At 38.6% G+C, this 20,688-nt stretch overlaps 1 protein-coding gene across 1 annotated transcript in view; it reads right to left on the bottom strand.

Annotated features, from left to right (window-relative positions):
• Positions 1-20,688, bottom strand: part of LOC132227339 (transmembrane protease serine 11E-like) — a 42,972-nt gene that overhangs the window by 8,619 nt on the left and 13,665 nt on the right. Inside the window, exons 2-5 of the mRNA XM_059682291.1 lie at positions 11,651-11,775; positions 7,494-7,615; positions 4,502-4,569; positions 1,144-1,307 (exon numbers count right to left, since the gene is read on the bottom strand). Coding sequence (XP_059538274.1) covers positions 1,144-1,307; positions 4,502-4,569; positions 7,494-7,615; positions 11,651-11,775 — 479 coding nt within the window. The remainder of the gene's footprint in view (positions 1-1,143; positions 1,308-4,501; positions 4,570-7,493; positions 7,616-11,650; positions 11,776-20,688) is intronic.

The raw sequence follows: 20,688 nt of genomic DNA, 5'->3' as shown, positions 1-20,688 counted from the left end.
AAAAGCTCATGTTAGCCTTGTGTGGTGTTTTCATTGACCTGGTAAAAACTGAAATATATATATGTATGAGCTGTGAAATACAGTTGTATAATTTTTGTGATTCCATGTAAAAATGAAATGCTCTTATAATTGCATTTAAAATTGACATTTCACAGAATGAATGTGAACAGTAAAACTCATTCTAGTAATTTTATTTTTTTACTTTAAATAACATTAAGAAATAAAAACACCATGACAAAACAAGAGACCATGAGAGAAAAAGGCCATGAGAGAACTTATATTTTATTGCCTTTAACAGCCCTTTTTTAAATTGTTTTTTGAAGAGTGCAACTTTCTCTTTTCCACTGGGCCCCACAAATTATGTAGTAGCCCTGACTAGTGAAGCCTCCTTTGTAAGCAAGTAAGGTAGCTGACCATCAAGTTAAGCCTCTAGTGAAGTCTACCAGCTTTTATATTTGTACTTTGTACTTGTTCCCTATGGTCTCATTTCTAATACTACCAATTCCCATATTGTACCACTAGCCACATGTGCTTAATCAGCTCTTGAAATGTGGCTTATCTAATTTGAAATGCACTATATATATAAAATATACACTAGATTTCAAAGCCTTAGTATTATATATATATGTATATATATATGCACATATACAGTATATGCATATATACATATACTAGAGGCCCGATGCATAAAATTCGCGCAAGGGACTCGGACCCCATAGCCACCGCAGCTGCTTCTGCCTCGGCCTCACAGCACCACGGCTTAGTCTGGAAGGTTGTCTGGAAGGTTGTCTAGTCTAATTAGCATATTATGCTTTTATTATTATAGATATATACTCATAATAATTTGTACATTGACTGTTGAAATAATACTATTTTATATATATTGGGTTAAATATACAAATATTTAAATGAATTTCACAATTAATGACAAACTTGCATGCAAGCCATAAGTTTTGGGTAGTATAAAAAATTAAAATACTTTATTAGGACCAATTTGGTCCCAAAGAAATGTTCTACTAGTGGCAAGACTCCATAATTAAAGGGCATCCAAAATAATTTTCTAAAAATCATTGCCCAAGACCAAACGTAACATGGAGATATTTTATGTAAGAGAATTGAACTAAGTAAGAAAAATAAACTTACTTTTTATTTCAACTGATTCAGGATCTAATTTAGGGGGCCCTACAGCATCATACAGCTTTTCATGTAGAACACGTTGAATAATTTTATTTATGGTTTCAGGATCCTCAGTAGAGCGAAATCTAAAAATCAGCAGCATGTGAGCCAACACTCCATTTTCCTCTTTACTGTGGACCAAAAAGAAAAAAAATGTGGTTTTAAAATATAGTTTAGAATAAAATTTACAGTAATAGCATATACTAGGGGCCCAGTGCATGAAATTCATGCACTGGTAGGGTCCCTAGCGACTGCCGGCTGCCAGCAGTTACTCACTCCCTTCCCTCAGCTGCCTGCTGCCACTGTTGGCCTGGGGCTCCCTCCCTTCCCCTGGCCACCTGCCGCTGCCCCCTGGTCGAACTCCTAGACAACTCCCAGTCAGGGGGACAATTTGCATTCTACACTTTTATTATATAGTATATTTTTCTTTATCATTCTTTTGAAACACAAAAACAAATCCATACATGTAATTTTAAAAGATCTAGTTTATTTTCTTCTATATTTCTATTGGTTACCACATATAGAACTCCCAACTCAGCCTCTCTGATAGTAATAAGCTAGTATGTTCATGGTTTCTATTACAACCAAAGGACCCGGTTAAGTACATGGCTATTGATATAAAAAGACACTTCTCTTGTCAGCCATTCAAAATTATCAAATATAGCATCACCGGTATGACTCAGTTGTTGAACATTGACCTATGAACCAGCAGGTCACAGTTCGATTCCTAGTCAGGGTGCATGCATACCCATGTTGCTACTGGATCTCTAGTGGGGGTAGGGAGGGAATGGGCAGGAGGCAGCCAATCAATGATTCTCTCTCATCATTGATGTTTTTATCTCTCTCTTCCTCTCCCTTCATCTCTGAAATCAATCAAAAATTATTTTTTGAATTATCAAGTATAATGTTTACTGAATATGAAATTGACTCTGGCTTTAGCTTTCAGGCTTAACTCCCAGCGACTTAAAACCAATAATTTTTCCTAAGCAACCTTCAGGCTCTCCTAAACAACTCCCAAATCCTAAGAATCTTAGAAAGCTTGACCAAACTATGTTGACTCTATGTGATTGTATTTTCAAGGTAGAGTGTTACTTAACCTTTGTTATTTGAATGAGTTACTGACTTGGATTCAGACTTGACTACTCTTTCTCATTCTGTCAGCTGCTCCACCCCATGTTTTTCACATATGATCAATTCCCATAGAATCTTACTCCTACCTCTACATGGCATTAACTCTTACATAAATTGTAAATAGAATTATAAATTAGAATCTTATTTTTTGAGGTGAGTTTTTTTATTATAAATTTTATTATCCACCCTCTCTGATGCAGTATTTCTGCTTTTAGAAATTTAATCTTCAAATACCCTCTTGTATGTACAAGGAGATATGTATGCATATGTTCATCATAACCTTGTTTTTAAATCCAAAAATATGTAACAACCCAAGTGTCCATCAAAAGGGCATTGGCTAAGTTGACCCTGATACATACTTGTAGTGAAATACTATTCAGCCAACTAAAAAATGGAATAGATGTACATTCAGTCATTGAAAATACGTGCAAAATAGACGGTTAAGAAGATGAGTTCTTTCTGGAAGTGGAATTATTGGAGAGGGAGATTTCAGGTTCTATTTATGTAATACTGTGTTGTTGAACTGTGTATCTTTTTGTATTGCTTTTGTAATCTGAAGAAACAAATAGGGCTTTAAAGAGATTATTGTTATGTATCTCATTGCCTTTCAGCAACCCCGCACATCAATTATTTCTTCTTCAGTCTCTTAAAATATTCCCATACTGCCTGGCTTATAGAAACAAAAACAAACAAAATCCTCTCCCTACCCCAGAAATTCAATGTATCTCTCACCTTCTTATCACAATAAACCTTCTTGAAAGGATAAATTACATTCTACCTCATATTTACTTCTTTGCACACTGCTTCCTCCCCTTCCCGTCCACTGAGTCTTTCTTCTACACTAAATGACTTCCTCATTGACTCATACATCAGTCAATTCTTTCAGTCTCTTCTTGAATTTTGTGCATCTGTCATGAATTTTCTTTTTTTTTCTGCTTCTTCCCTATTGCCTAGGTTCCTATTTTTTGTGAATCTCCTTACACATTTTTGTTCTTCATCAAGCTTTTTTTCATCAAACATTCTTTTTATCTTTCATTACCCTTTTTTTGAGAAATTTCATTTATACCCAAGTTAAACTCATATTTCAGGCTCATATGGTTCCCTAGCATCTCAATTCAACATCTCTAAGACTAACTTTATCTTTCCAACACACTTTACTTCTTCCTACTGCAGTAACAGAAAAAAACATAATGAACAGTAAGGTTTGTAGGATGAAGAAATAAATTGGAAAGTGGTTGGGAAGATAGAATTGGCATAACTTTGTTATCCATGTATGATGGATCCAGGAAAGAAAGTAGTGTATGATGACTCCTAAGTTTCTCATTTGACTGGGTTTTCCTTGACTCCAAGATATTTCTGTGGAACTTACATGTGGAAATGTACTTGGGCAGGCATATAGTTCTAGAAGCCAGGAAAATAGTTTAGACTGGAAAAATACACTTGGATTTCAATAACACATGTGGATGCAGTCCTCTTTAGAGAGAAAAAAATTAAGGATTAGAGATCCAAGAAAGAATAATATTTCAAATACTAAAGAGGACAGAATTTTCAGGTGAAAGTGAGCAAAGTAACACCTCAAAGATGTCAACAAAGTAATAGACTAAGAAGTGAATCTTGGAGTTTTGTCATTGAAATAATATTGGAAAGAGTTCTTATCCTATTTTTGAAAAATACAAGTAGTTTTCATTAAGACAATATATTATTTAAAATCCTCATATAGTGCTTTGCATAAAATGTGCTCTAAATTTCTATTTATTCACAGTTGATAGTCAGATCTAAGATCTTAAATACTTGGAGCAGAAAGGGTAAAATAAAAGATAGCAAAGAAAATTGAGAAGGAAAACCAAGAGATGAAAACAAACCTTATCTACTTACACTATTTACTATTAAACTGAAAGATGTGATAGGTGCCTATTTGTGCTAGAATTTGCCAAAAAAAAACAAACCCATAATTCTATAACATAGCCACCAATAATATTTCTGAAACTCTCAATCATCTTGCAAATGCTTTCTTTTGCATTTAGAAAATCAGCAAGACACATTGTAACCCATGACTTACACTGAATAGGTGCAAAATGAATATTTGTGAAATTGAATTACATCATATTATAACACTTTAAACAGCATTTATAAACTGATTACATCAACAGCTTTAGCTTTAATTTGTATTCTGAAGTAATTTAGATCTACATACCTGAATCTGATAATGTGAGACATGACGAAGTCTCCCCTCAATGAAGATTTATGAAATGCATTTCTCACCTGTTCCAAAAAATATTCAAATCATTCCAGCAACAATTCCTTGAAATTCTGCAAGCTAATTTAAAGTTTACATTTTTTTTTCAATTAAAAACAAAACACAATGACCAACGTATCACCATGTGGCAAACTTGAGGACCCTTTTTTAGTATTCTACTCAAGTGATTTCCACTGAACTCTGCCTCGGGACTTATAGGAGCTGGGGAACCATAAGAGAGGGGTCTGAAGTGACATCAGTTGTACTACACTCAAAAAGAGATAAAAGAGAATAAACAGACTGTTTTTTGAAAAGTAACAGTCAATATTCACATCCTGAGATATAGATAAAAGTATACAAGGGAAATGAATTAATTCTGCCAACTAGTAATTGGGTTAGAGATATGAGTGCATGAGTGTCACATGGTTTCCAAACCTGGTGAAAAACTTACCCTATATAATAAAAGGCTAATATACAAATCTACCAATTGATGGAAGACCAGTCGCTATGATGTGCACTGAATGCAGGAGCTGCCCCCCAGTGGTCAGTGCGCTCCCACAGGCTGGTGAGTGCAGTGGGGTTGATGGGAGCCTCTCCCATCTCCACAGCACATCTCTATGGACCCCTCGGGGGATGTCCACCTGCCTGCTCAGGGGGAGCAGGCCTAAGCCAGCAGACAGACATCCCCCAAGGGGTCCCAGACTGCGAGAGGGCACACAGGCAAGGCTGAGAGACCCCGCCTCCCAGTACACAAATGTTGTGCACCAGGCCTCTAGTATATATATATATATAAATATATACACTGAGTGACCAGATTATTCTGACCACCTGACTTTTGTAGGCAAATTAGCTATAATTTCGCACTGAAGTTGCTAGAGGGCCAGACCATTATAAATAGGGAAGCAGGTTGTTTACCACAACAGTAGAAGTGATTTTTTTCTGAAGATATGGGCAAACAACACGATTTTACAGCCTTTGAATGTGGGATATATTTGAACGTGAGTGGCCAGATTATTATGACCACCCCATCAGTACTTCAATGGGGCACCTTTTGGCTTCAATACTGCGGCGATTCTTCTTGGCACTGACTCCACGAGATGTTGAAAGGTGATGCGAGGAATCTGACACCATGCCTGATGAATAGCACTGTCCAGTTCTGTGAGATCTGATGGTTGTGGAACCAGCTGCCTGATGGCTCTTTTAACTTTGTCCCACAAATGCTCAATTGGATTGAGATCTGGTGATTGTGGGGGCCACCTAAGCAAGGTAAAGTCTCCCTCATGTTCTTGACACCACTCCTGCATAATACGAGCTCCATGGCATGGCGCATTGTCTTGTTGGAAGAAGCCACCTCCATTGGGATATGCCATCAACATGATAGGATGAACTTGATCAGCAATGATACTTAGGTATGTTGTGCTATTCAGACGTTGTTCCACATGAATTAAAGGGCCCAAATCATGCCAGGAAAACGTGCCCCAAACCATAACACTGCCCCCACCAGCTTAAAGGGTTGTACTCATGCATGTGGGGTGCATGCTTTCGTACTGTTTCTGTCAAATTCTCACTCTGCCATCTGCATGATGCAACTGGAAACGATTCATCGGACCACATGACTTTTTTCCAATGCTCGACTGTCCAATCCTTGTGTTCCTGTGCGAATTGGTAACTGCAGACAGCAAAGGTGTTCGAACAGGCCTTCGGCTTCCATATCCCATACGATTCAGTGTATGGCTAATTTGCTTACAAATGTCAAGTGGTCATAATAATCTGGCCACTCACATTCAAATATATCCCACGTTCAAAGGCTGTTAAATCACATTTTTTACCCATATCTTCAGAAAAAAAATCACTTCTACTGTCATGGTAAACAACCTGCTTCCCTATTTATAATGGTCTAGCCCTCTAGCAACTTCAGTGTGAAATTATAGCTAATTTGCCTACAAACATCAGTCATAATAATCTGGCCACTCACTATAGATATATATATATATATATTGCTTTAAAGAGGAGCTTATTCAGATATTTCCCTGACTTAGTGTTTACAAATACAACCAAGATTTGACCTCCTCCTCAGCAAGGTGTACGAATCCTCAGGCTTCTAGTCTACCGGGCAGTTTCCAGGCGACTCACTGCCATTCTGTTTTTACTTGGGGTGTTGGAACTGGAAGACGATTTGGAAATGATCCAGTCTTAATGCCCTAATATCCACATAAAAAAATTTGTCCAGAATGATAAGTGATGCCCCAAAGAACACATCACTAGCTAGTACATGGTATTGAAAATAGATGTCCCAACTCCTAGCTTAGGGGGCTTTCTATCACATCATACCACTAATTACCTCACAAAATATCAGGAAACATCTAAATTATTCTCTAAGTAATCTGACAATAAGAAGTCACCACCCAGGCCCTTGCTCTTTTGGCCAATACTACTTATTTTTCTACTTCTTAAAATATTTCATTCATCCCTCAGGATAATGTTGATGCCTTCCTGATGGAATGAGTACCCATGGATTTCTTATGCACTTATTACCAAAAACTGGTCCAAGATTAGATTTTTAAATATGAAAATACTATTCAAGTATGTGTTTCAATAGTTTTAATCTGGTGGTCTTTTGCTCAAGGTTTCTTCTTTAAGAAGTCTAGGATACATCAACCCTCACATTCCCAGAATTTCTGGATTTTGCTGATTAAGCATGTAGCCCTAGCTAAGGAAGGGTGAGTAGGAGAAACATAAAGAAATGGCTAAGGTCATTTGGTTCAGGTCTGCACATCATACTCTCTGAAATCATGAATTGTTATTTTGTTTTATATCCCTTAGGGAGGGGGCTCTTCTTATTTTGCAAAGATGTGCAAGATCAGTGGAATAGATGTTGTAGAAGCTAAGGTACTAAACATTATGGTTAAAAAAGTGATGGCCCTGGAAATGGAGGGGAAAAAATGCTTACCATTGATTCAATTCTCTGGCTCATTTCTGTGAAATTTTTAGAAGCCTCTCTTTCAAAATCATCATACAGTTTGTCACTTGTAAATGACAATGTACTATAGTAATTGTAGGTCTTCCTTTGATCTACAAGAAAAGAGATAAAAACCCATCATAATTTTTATCAGATGTGTGTGAAGCATTATCATTCTCCCATTTAGTGGTTGCTGGAAAGGCTGAGACTGGAAATAATGTTTGTACCCATGTCAGCATCTGCATCATCCTGCCCTGAGCTTCATGATTATCTCAGAAGAAAAGACAACAACATTAATCATCATGAGATTTAGAGTGTAAAAGCCATAAGAAATGCTTGGTGTTCCTATGGGTTAATTAGTCGTGTGTTATCCATTCCTGAACAAGCAACAGGAGGTAGCAAGTCACGCCATCTGAGCAAACACACATGGATGGATTTAGAAACTTCTCAAGAGTAAATGCATTTTTTATTCCAAAAGTAGGTTTCTTCCATAATTCTGGCCATAGGACTCTAGTGTAAGAATATTTACTTTGACTAAGGAATAAGGTGAAGATAGGGTTTAAAATGCTAGGAATTCAGTATATAGTTTAAGAAGCTAGAGCTGCCACCTGGCATACACTTCCAGGGACACTATTTAGTTTCACCTCGCTCCCTTTTCACACTATTTATTTTCTTTCCCCTGACAGCCACAGGAATTGGAGCTTGTCGGCTTCCTTAGCCATTGTCTCCATTTTGTGCATTTAGTTTAAGCAGCCCAGATTGGGGCCTGCTGAAGAATTCATTCAGGAAAGCGTTTCATCTACCCCATGATACACAAAGCAAGCACAGAGCCCTCAGAAAATTCATTAAACAAATATTAATGCCATCTACCTTTTCTGTGAGGGACTCTGTACTGAGCATTAGAAATACAATGGTGATCAAGACTATTGTGTATGGTTATCACAGGAAAATGGAGCGTGTTTCACCCAATCTCAAGCTCTCTGCTCTTCTCTGTTGCTTCTTATATGTTCCCTTTGCACTTAAACCCCAAGGAAAATAAAACTAACATTGGACACCTGTGTCCCAGACATACTTACATATCTCATTTAATTTATAATAACCCTCATGGGAAGGCAGTATTATCCACATTTATCAGACACATGATATAGCCTCAGAAATGTGAATAAATTGCCTAACCTCAACATGAATAGCCAGAAAAAAAAACACAGATCAGGGCTTCAACCTAAGGTCTAACTCCCAAAGCACAAATGTTCTTTACATACTGCTTCTTGGGGTGGAAGCAAACAAACAAACCCACTCATTGAAGCTATAAGAAAAATATCTTGTTATATGCAACTTACGCAAAATAACTCCTGGTAAATTTCAAAAGAACGTCATGGCCATCAATCAGACTCTAACAAGGTCTGGAGTGACACATGAAGGAGAGGGAAGTCAGGCTGGAGAGACTGAAGGGTCAAGGTCTGCTGAGCATTAGCCACCTAAATGAGGTACTGGAGAGTTTTTACCTTCCTCATCTCCCTTCCCTGAATGGCCAGTGCAAGCTAAAATGCAGGCAGAGCCCTGGAAATGTACAGAATTTTAAGTAAGGTTTCTAATCTATTGAAATATTGACCGATAGTTTCCCTTAGGTCTGAATTTGGGCCCAAGACTCTGCATTTTTTCTAACAAGCTCATCCATCAAGCACTAGGCTGATGCTGCTGGCACCCAACCACATGTTGAATAGTAAGGTTCTAAAAAGGAAAAGAACAGACTCTTCTATATCCTTAGACCTGTTTTGGTGCTGTTTATTTAATCATTAGATTAAATCAGTGGTTCTCAACCTGTGGGTCTCGACTCCTTTGGCGGTCAAACGACCCTTTCACAGGGGTCGCCTAAGACCATCCTGCATTTCAGATATTTACATTACGATTCATAACAGTAGCAACATTACAGTTATGAAGTAGCAACGAAAATAATTTTATGGTTGGGTCACAACATGAGGAACTGTATTTAAAGGGCCAGAAGATTGAGAACCACTGGATTAAATCATTTAAAATTGCCGTTCGTGTAGGTCAAAAATGGTCAAATATCAGCAATTCCATATACTTCAACCAAATAAACAATTATCTGTAGTCAATATTTTACTTTGATCAGATGACGCAAACAGATCACTAAGTGTCAAAACATATTCCCAATTGTCAAAATTATATGGCATGTGTAGTTGTTGAAGAATATCATTGGGAATGTTAACAGAAAAGTAAAAAAAATAAGGAGGAACATAAGTTTTCTAACAGGTTTGTGATCCTATAACCTACAATGATGTTACTTATAATAGATTCACCTTCTGTCATTCAAATCACAGAGGGGACAGGAATGCAGCTTCAAAGGCCCGTGGACACACACCACACACACAAATCTGCGCTGTCCTGGGCTTTATGCCAAAACAATGTTTTTTCAAGTCTGATCACTTCCAGCTTTATCTATCTGTTTCTGTAGTAGATTTGTTTGGTTTAGCTGTGTTATCTAGGTGTACCATCTCCAAGTGCACATGTGCTATATCCACTCACAGAGGGCAGGTCGCAATTATGACAGTAACACACATCACAACAATCGTTTATTCAGGTGTGCTGTGTGGGCAGTAGAAACTGTGTTCCATATTACTCAACTGATCATCCAAACAATAGGATCCAGGAACAGGTTACTGGAAAAATCTTGCCAGGTTTTCACTGTATGCATATGAATAAGATTTTAAGCCTCTATAAACACTTGGCTTGGGAAGAAGCAAAGGAGAAAATTAAGAAACATTTTCTCTCACTCAGGTATGGAGACTCCTAGTATTACTTGGGACTCCTTATGAAGTCAGATAAGCCAAAATATGCCCCTAGAAAATATCATAGGTATGACTCACTTGTTGCTTTTCATTCTGTATTTAATAGACATTAATTAAGTTTCTAATATGTGCAAGAATCCTCTTAATTTCTGAAAATACAAAAATGAATGCAATGTAGTCCTAGGCATCCATGAAGAAGAGTGATAATGCTTACAACATCACGGGACTCAATATATTCATAACAGAATTATAGGATTGTGAAGTTATTTCAGCTACTATTTTTTTATTAAAAACAAGCTCCAGAAAAATTTTCAAAATGCAAATACTTCAAATTCAAAGACCTGCATGTGGGGAAATTCTACCAAAAATAATATTTACATTACTTTTTTTTCCTTTAAACTGCTCGTTAATGATCCATCTTGTTTGGATAATTAAGACTGGATTGTGTCTGCTAGCAGATCACCAAATTACAGACCACCATTTCTCTTTACATGAAAGAAACTTCTGCAAATTCCCAATTAAATTAGAATCAAGTTATTAGCCTCTTTAGTTACAGGGTCTTGAACATCAAAGCATTATCTAGTCAGTAAGGGAGATATTAAACCAATAGGTCATAGTGGAGTCAACTAATTAAAACCGGAGGCAAAATAGAAGGAAACTTCAGAAGGGTTGTCGTGCACTTAAAAAACAGTTCTGGAGTACCCTGGGGATCTTTCCAATAGCACAGCAGTGTTCACGTTTCATTCAGCAGTGAGGTACCCAATTACTGCAGAGCGAATCTCCTTATAATTAGCCTTCTCAGCAGATCCTGTCCTCTTTACTCACTTATAATACATCCCAAGATGAGATTTAAAATAACAGAAATAAACATTTCTTCAATAATATATCACTCTGAACATTTTTCTAACTTACCAGCACAGAATAGAGCCTACTTATTTTTTATAGTCCCTGATTATGTGATTAATTAATTGGGCTGTCAGGATTTCAATGAGTTATAATTATTTTAAATCAAGGTGATTGCCCTATAACCTCAAACAACTCAAGCCACTGGACTCTAGCTATCCTATGGTCTTCCCCTAATTAAGAGTTGATTATTAATGAATATAAAAACGAGCATGCTGTTCCCAGTAGGAAGCATTGCTTCATTAAAGATGGAAGAAAGAATCTGCTTGGCTCGTGAGGATTAAACATGAAACAAGGCAGGTAAAGCGTTCTTCGTACCAGCTATGCAAATGAATTGTAGTAATGAATGAATAAGCCTGTGGCTAACCAAAACAGGAATGTACAGGAGGAAATATTTGGGGTAAATCACATGATGCCAGGGCAGCCCATACTTACTGTATCTCACATAATGAACAATGAGTCCAATGCACACGGCCAGGACAATCAGGGATAAAAAGGTGATGAGGCCAATCACCCATGGCTTCACACACTCTCTCTTCGTGGCCCTGGCCACAGAAGACCTGAGAAAGAAAGCAAATGGGTGAATTATATCACAGTGCACACTGTACCCACTTCTTGGGTAAAACAGATATTCCTGAGGAATTAGGACACTCGAACAGATGATAGAATACTGTTTTGTTTAGAACACACCCTGGGTCCCAGGCTGCTAAGCCAGTCTGGCTCTGGTTGCCTGACTTTTGGCAAGTAATTTGACTTCTCTGTGCCTCAGTTTTCTTGTCCATAAAGCAAGGATGATAATGGTAAACCTATCTCATAGAATTGTTGTAAGGATTAAATAAATTACTTCGTGTAAAATGCCTACAACAGTGCCTAACATGTAGAAAGTGCTATGCAAATGTTAGCCATGATTTATTGTGCTGTCTGTGTGCAGGACAGAGTTAGCACTGTAGGAGCTGTGGAAATGTTTAAAGCCTGTTTCTACTCCTCTAGAATCTAAAACTGCCCAAGAAATGTGTTGCAGCTTTAATCATACCAGATTCCAGATAGAGTTTCTAATTCAATCTCTTTCTGTTTTTCTGATCGATATCCAAACAAGCTTTCAGGATACGCATAAAAGACAACCAGAGGTCTATTCTATAAAAGCTAATGTTTGAGCTAATAGTTATCTCTAAACTTCAGTGATGCTGCAGGGAATCCCTTGTTCATGAGACTCCCTCAGCCTCTCCCATTTGTTCTGCCTTCAGAACCACGTTACTGAAAAAATGTCTGTTAACCTTCTTTGTGCTTGATTAGTAAAGTTGCTGTTTCCTTGTGTTATAATAGTTACGAAGCAAACTCAAAGACTAGAGAAAATGAAATAATATGTCAGTTGGGTAAAGAGTTTGAATATGATGCTTTTTTAAATTTCTTGAGGTATTTGTCATGCTGGTAGAATCAATGGCATGTATTCATACCTTCAGAGCACTGTCTGGTACATGAAGACTAGGGACAAGTATGGTGTTATTTTGGAGGGCGACCAGGGATTGAATCAAAATAAAGAGAATTCCAAGTCCAGCTCTTTCCTTACCAGCTTGGAAAAATCACTTAGACTCTGAGCATAGTTTCTCGGTCTTACAATAGGGACAGAAGAATACCCATATTTTCAAAAGCATGAGGTAGACTGTGGAGCCCATAATGAAATCATGAATTTGAGAAGTTCTTGGAAACTGCAAAGCATTTTGCAATATATATATATTGCAGAAACAAGGAGACTCTATTTCCACGTGATATATGGCCAAGAAGTGATATCATTTTGATCCCTGCCACACCATCATCACATCCTGTCTCTGCCTCCATGTCCTGTTCTGTGTGAACATTATTGCAGAAGTCAATAATGGCACCATTGCTACATGACTCTGCCTCTGCTGAAGGCCTGGGGTGTGGTGCAAGGCCCCTGGGACTCTACCTGGTCCTGTGACTTTCCCATGAGACTGTAGTCAAGGAAACTTCATCTTCCTCTACCCTATCTCTTCCATCACTAGTTCTCCCTTGAGTGGAATTCCAAACACCTGCTCCTACAATGGCAATTATTGAAATATAAAAAGAGTTCTCCACAGGAGGTTATTTTTATGTGCAAATGTGCCTAAGAAGTCTAAAAACTGACTACTGTTCCTTCATCTGTGAATGCTTGCTATTCGCCTGTTGCAGAAGAAAGGAGATGCATATAGCAGACGTAAGCAAAGTGTGGGGGGTGGAGGGAGGGGACAGCCATGGGAGGGAAGGGCTTCTCTACTAATAGCAAAACATGCCAGATAAGGAATATGAATTTATAATGGCAGGAAATATGATCTAACTATAAAAGTATATGATCACTATATAGAATTGTGAAATATGACAGAAGTTCTATTTTATGATAACTTTTTATCAAGACAGAAAAGTAAAATAATGCAGCCATTAGACTGATGGGGTAGAGCTACATATATTAACATGTAAAAGGTCAATGATATATTTTAATGAAAAAATGTTGCAGAAGAATATGTATTCTGTGTCTAGTTTCTATAAATAAAACTATATATGTGTGTGCATTGCAAAATATATAGGAAGAGACAAAAATTATAAACAGTAAGAAGTGGAATAACAGAAATAAGAGAGAAACTTTAATTTTAATGTGCTTTCTTGTGTTGTGGTGGATTTTTTTTAACAAGAGATATCATAGCTTTTGAATTAAACAAAAGAGAGAGAGGGGCCGAAACCGGTTTGGCTCAGTGGATAGAGCGTCGACCTGCGGACTGAAAGGTCCCAGGTTCGATTCCGGTCAAGGGCATGTACCTGGGTTGCGGGCATATCCCCAGTAGGAGATGTGCAGGAGGCAGCTGATCAATGTTTCTCTCTCATCGATGTTTCTAACTCTCTATCTCTCTCCCTTCCTCTCTGTAAAAAATCAATAAAATATATAAAAAAAAAAGAGAGAGAGAGAGAGGGGGTTGAATTTCAAAAGATAATGAGAGTGATTATATGCCTTTTCATGGAATTTCTGTCACTATCGTGCCCCAAATTACCAGTGTGTCCTCCTTTCCTGACCCCCACCTTTTACAGCTATTTCAGTGATGGTCTTTGGTGGCTTTGAATGAGATAAGAGAGGTAGCATGGGACAAAGAAAAAAGAGAAACCATCAAAAACACTTTGAATAAGCAAGGGAGTGTATTGCTGAGCCCCACCACCAATTTATTTATTGTGCATTCTTGTACCAGCAGATTCAATTCTCTCTTATTTCCTCCACATGAAAAACAGGAATTATAATCCCAAACCCCTCCTAAACTCGTGAATTATGTGGAGATAAAAAATGATAAAATATTTTGTTATTTTGAGCTCCCAAGTAGAAAAGTATTGTGTAAAAAGCAAGGGCTATCATTATTATCATTATTTTAATTATTAATAATAATGGTAATAACCACATTACTGAGATGTTTGTCATTTGAAACATTACCTCTTCCCTTCCCAGTCTGCATGGCATTGCTTTTCAAACTGATTCACCGTGTTTCTTAATTGCTTTTTTGTTGCTCTCTCAGCAAGTGATTTAATACTGAATTGCTCCAAATTAGATGTGGTAGAGTGTGCTAAAAAATCATTAAAATGGAGGAATAAAACCATTTTATATGTCAACAGAAACATGTAATTAACCCCCTTCTGCACATAAACCCTTATCCAATCATCATTGTGGCCTGTTGAAACTTATCTGAAGTTCCTCCCATAAAATTACCTTCAGATAGACTGGTTAATTCTAATAGCTTCAGTGGCATCAAATTTCTTTCTTTGTATTATTTTTCTTTTCCATTTGGGGACATGTGTGATTAGACAAAGAATATAGCAGGTGAATAAAACAGTTAAAATATGGGTACATTTTTATAAGCCCAAAATTGCTAAAAGACAAGTTATATGACCTGAGTTGCATTTTCATTGTCACTTTTTAATGAGTACTAAAAAAAAAAAAGGAGCCCAGCTGGTGTGGCTCAGTGGTTGAGCATCAACCCATGAACCTCAAGGTCATGGTTCAATTCCCAGTCAGGGTACATGCCCCATTTGGAAGCTTGAACCCCAGTAAGGGGGTGTGCAGGAAGCAGCCAATCAATGATTCCCTCTCATCTCCCTTCCTCTTTCTGAAATCAATAAAAATTGATTTTAAAAAATAAAGAGAAAGGCAAAACAACTACAACAAAAACAAGGGGGAAGGGGTATATACTAACAAATAAACTTTATGGTAAGCACTAGGGAATGAGAAGTCAAGACTCACAGTGCTTCAAAGGAAAGTTCATCAGAAAACCCCTACACAACACCACCACCATGGACTGATGGATAGAGGATCTCCAACTCTTTGCTCGTTGTCTACAATGGTAAATAGCATGGATGTTCTTGGTTCACATGTTTCACCAGGTCAGTCCAGCTGAGCTGTTTTGAATGAACATGTGCACAATATCTATAAAGCTGGAGATACCAAAGCATTATTATCAACGACTTAACCCAGAGGTCAGCAAACTTTTCTGTGAATGTCCAAATAGTAACTAAGGCTTTCTGTGCCACACAATCTCGATTGCAGCTACTCAACTCTGCCGTTATAGTGCAAAAGCAGGCAAAGACAATACATAAACAAATGAGCATGTCTGTGTTCCAATAAAACTTTATTTCTGTACACTGAAATTTGAATTTCACAAACCTTTGCTTGCCATGAAATATTTTTCTTCTTTTGATTTGTTTTCAACCATTTAAAAGTGTAAAAAGTCATTCTTAACTCAAGCACGGTACAAAAGCAGGTGGTAAGGCAAATTTGGCCTTTGGGCTGTAGTTTACTGATGGTTGACTTAAGCAAGAGCCGGCAAGTCAATGCTAATTGCGTTGGGAAGCTATAATGGTCTTTTCTCTTTCTAGTCTCACTTTCATAGCAAATCTAATGTAGTCTATCGCTAATCCCATTGTCACTGAACTTGTTTTGACAATTCTCACCAAAACCTGCCCTATAGCTTGACAAGAGATTTCTTTCTTGTCTACCACTCTCCATATCATTCTCCATTATAGTAAGCTGTCTTTCTAGAAGGGATATGCTAATGCTGAGACTGCTTGAAACCCAAGTCGGCCTCAGTTTGCTTAGTATTCCCCCTCTGTCCCATGAGCTTTAAAGTTATTTGCCTTTGCTCCTGCTGCTTCTATGTGGAGTAACTTAGAGTCTTTTTTTAATATGCATATGTATAATTTATGTAAAACAAGTTACCAAGGTGGCCCACTCATACCTGAGTCCCTCCCCTTAGCTCACTCTTCCCCACGATGGCCCATTTGATCAGTGCACCAATACTGGAAAGTGCTGGGGGCTATTCGGTTTTGTGTGTGTGTGTGTGTGTGTGTGTGTGTGTGTGTGAGTGAGGAAGAACTTTTTGAAAGTTAATTTTACTAGTATTTTCATCTAGTAATATGTGCATATTGTCTAAAAAATGAAATGAGACTACTTACCAGTTGTCTTTAGCAATTGTTTTTTATTTACCTCTGAGTTTCTGAATAATGTTCTCACATAGAGTCTATTCTTTGCCTGCATCATAAAAGCCTGTGGGTATTTAAGAGCCAATTCAAAAAATCTATTCACTTCAGCTAAGTTTATTCATCCCCAACTCTGAATAAACAGATAAGTATGCATTTTGAGCTCTTTGAGGATAGGGTCTAATCCTTACTTCTTTTTTCTTTTTCTTTTTCTTTTTTTCTTCTTTTTTTAAATCTTTATTGTTCATATTATTACAGTTGTTCCTCTTTTTTTCCCCCATAGCTCCCCTCCACCCGGTTCCCACCCTACCCTCTGCCCTTAACCCTCCCCCCCCCCTACTGTCCTCATCCATAGGTGTATGATTTTTGTCCAGCCTCTTCCCACACCCCACACCCCTTTCCCCCTGAGAATTGAAAGTCCACTCCCTTTCTATGCTCCTGATTATATTATATTCACCAGTTTATTCTGTTCATCAGATTTTTTATTCTCTTGATTTTTAGATTCACTTGTGGATAGATATGTATTTGTTCATAATTTTTATCTTTACCTTTTTCTTCTTCTTTCTCTTCTTAAAGAATACCTTTCAGCAGTTCATATAATACTGCTTTGGTGGTGATGAACTCCTTTAGCTTTTCCTTATCTGTGAAGCTCTTTATCTGACCGTCAATTCTGAATGATAGCTTTGCTGGGTAGACTAATCTTGGTTGTAGGTTCTTGCTATTCATCACTTTGAATATTTCTTGCCACTCCCTTCTGGCCTGCAAAGTTTCTGTTGAGAAATCAGCTGACAATCGTATGGGTACTGCCTTATAGGTAACTAGCTCTTTTTCTCTTGCTGCTTTTAAGATTCTCTTTTTGTCTTTTGCTCTTGGCATTTTAATTATGATGTGTATTGGTGTGGTTCTTTTTGGATTCCTTTTGTTTGGGGTTCTCTGCACTTCCTGGACTTGTAAGTCTATTTCTTTCACTAGGTAAGGGAAGTTTTCTGTCATTATTTCTTCAAATAGGTTTTCAATATCTTTCTCTCTCTCTTCTTCTGGCACCCGCATAATTTGGATGTTGGTACGCTTGAAGTTGTCCCAGAGGCTCCTTACACTATCTTCATATTTTTGGATTCTTTTTTCTTTTTGCTTTTCCAGTTGGGCGTTTGTACTTCTTCGTACTTCAAAACTTTGACTTGATTCTTGCAATCCTCTAGTCTGCTGTTGGATCTCTGTATAATATTTTTTATTTCAGTCAGTGTATGTTTAATTTCTAGTTGGTCCTTTTTTAGATCCTTGGGGGTCTCACTAGACTTATTGAGGGTCTTACTAAATTTATCGGCGGTTTCTAGAAAATTCTTGAAAAACCTTAAAACGATGGTTTTGAACTCTATATCCAGTCATTTGCTTTCCTCCATTTCTGTCATTTGTTGTTTTCTTTAAATATATTTTTTATTGATTAAGATATTACATATGTGTCCTTGTCCCCACGTTACCCTCTACCCCCCACATGCCCTCACCCCCCCATTGTCCGTGTCCATTGGTTAGGCCTATATGCTTGCATAGAAGTCCTTTGGTTGATCTTTCCCCCTTACTCCTACCCTCCCCTACCTTCCCTCCAAGGCCCGACAGTCCAATCAATGCCTCTCCGTCTCTGGATCAGTCCTTGTTCATCAGTTTATGTTGTTCATTATATTCCACAAATGAGTGCGATCCTGTGGTATTTATCCGCTCTCCAGTTCCATCCATGCTGTGGCAAATGGTAAGAGTTCCTTTTTCTTCTTCCTCTTCTTAAAGAATACCTTTCAGCATTTCATATAATGCTGGTTTGGTGGTGATGAACTCCTTTAGCTTTTTCTTATCCGTGAAGCTCTTTATCTGACCTTCTATTCTGAATGATAGCTTTGCTGGATAAAGTAATCTTGGTTACAGGTTCTTGCTATTCATCACTTTGAATATTTCTTGCCACTCCCTTCTGGCCTGCATGGTTTCTGTTGAGAAATCAGCTGACAGTCGTATGGGTACTCCCTTGTAGGTAACTGACTGTCTTTCTCTTGCTACTTTTAAGATTCTCTCTTTATCTTTTGCTCTTGGCATTTTAATTATGATGTGTCTTGGTGTGGTCCTCTTTAGATTCCTTTTGTTTGGGGTTCTCTGCACTTCCTGGACTTGTAAGTCCATTTCTTTCACCAGGTAGGGGAAGTTTTCTGTCATTATTTCTTCAAAAAGGTTTTCAATATCTTGCCCTCTCTCTCCTTCTGGTACCCCTATAATTCTGATGTTGGTACACTTGAAGTTGTCCCAGAGGCTCCTTACACTATCTTCATATTTTTGGAATCTCTTTTCTTTTTTCTTTTTCGGCTGGGTATTTTTTGTTTCTTTGTATTTCAAATCTTTGACTTGATTATTGGGATCCTCTTGTCTGCTGTTGGATCTCTGTAAATTATTCTTTATTTCAGTCAGTGTATGCTTAATTTCTAGTTGGTGCTTTTTCATGTCCTCCATGGTCTCACTATACTTATTGAGGGATTCATTAAATTTATCGGCGGTTTCCATAAAATTCTTGAAAAACCTTATAAACGTGGCCTTGAACTCTATATCCAGTCATTTGCTTTCCTCCATTTCTGCCATTTGTGACCTGTTTCTTTGTCTCCGCATTTTGGCTGCTTCCCTGTGTTGATAGAGTGGCCCTGCGTGACCCGATAATTGCTGCAAGCACCTCTGAGGGAAAGCCGCCCTCAAGTTCGCCCACTGCCCGACAGTCCAGCTTCTCCCCGTATGAGTCCTGGGTCCCCAGAGACTTCCCGGAACCAGAGTTCAGAGCAGTCGGGAGCTTGTGGCTCCCTCCGGATTCAAAAAAGACAGCCGTGTCCTCAGGTGCCACCCCCTTTCCGCGAGCACGAGCCGCCGTACCTCTGCACTCCACCTCCGCAGCTCCTCTGGCTCTCAGTGTGCTTTTCTTTCCTTCTACTTGTAGAATTTACACTCAGCCAGCCTTCTTGTTGTTCTGGATGATGTCCGATCTGTCCTTTGTGGTATTTTTCAATTGTTGTGGGAGGCATCAATTTCCCGGTGTTTATCTATGCCGCCATCTTAGTTCTTTTCGGCTTTTTTCCATTTCTGTCATTTGTGATCTGTTTATTTGTCTCCACCTTTTGGCTGCTTCCCTGTGTTGATAGAGTGCCTTTCTGTGCTAGGTGTCCTATAGGGCCCAGTGGCTAAGCCTCCCCAATTACCTGAGATGGACACTCTTGGTGCACCCCTTTGTGGGCTTTGTGCACAGTCTTGTTGTAGTTAAGCCTTGATTGTTGTAGTTATCACTGGGAGGAATTGACCTCCAGGCCAATTGGCTGTGAGAATCTGCTGTGTCTGCAGTGGGAGAACTTCTGTGCTGGAGACATCCTTATGGGGCAAGACTTGCTTCAGTGGGGCTTTGGTGCTCACTGCGTCTGCCCCCTGACTGTGTCCCTTATGGATCTGAGGAGTTGTAATTGGATGGTCCCGCTCTGCCCACTGGGCACACTGGCTCCTGGAACTCTAAGGAGGTGCTAATTTAGCCTCTGCCTGAGGCTACCCAGCAGGAGCTACAGAGAGATCTGCAGATTCCTCTTCTTTGTTTGGGATTTGGAGGTGCCCAGATGAGGCCCATCTGTGAAGCAATGCAATCTGTTGTGTGTCCTTGGGCCTTCTTTTGTATGATCTAGGTCTGACCCAGCTGCAGTTTGTTAGGTAATTTTAGATTGCAAAGGGCCAGGTCATTCATATGCAAAAGCCTCTGCGCACAGCTTGGGTGGGGCAGGGTCTCAGGGAATCAACAGGGCAGAGCAAACAGCTATGGCTGATCCTCAGTCCTGCCCTAAGAGGTCCCGGGTCTCAGTGGCCCGCAGTAATCAGTAATCGCTGCAAGCACCTCTGAGAGAAAGCCACCCCCGAGTTCTGCCCACTGCCAGACAGTCCAGTTTCTCCCCGTATGAGTCTGGGTCCCCAGA

This window comes from Myotis daubentonii, chromosome 1 (assembly GCF_963259705.1).
Source record: "Myotis daubentonii chromosome 1, mMyoDau2.1, whole genome shotgun sequence".
NCBI lineage: Eukaryota > Metazoa > Chordata > Mammalia > Chiroptera > Vespertilionidae > Myotis > Myotis daubentonii.
The sequence above is the reverse complement of the archived record's forward strand: the minus strand, read 5'-3'. Positions and strand labels throughout refer to the sequence as shown.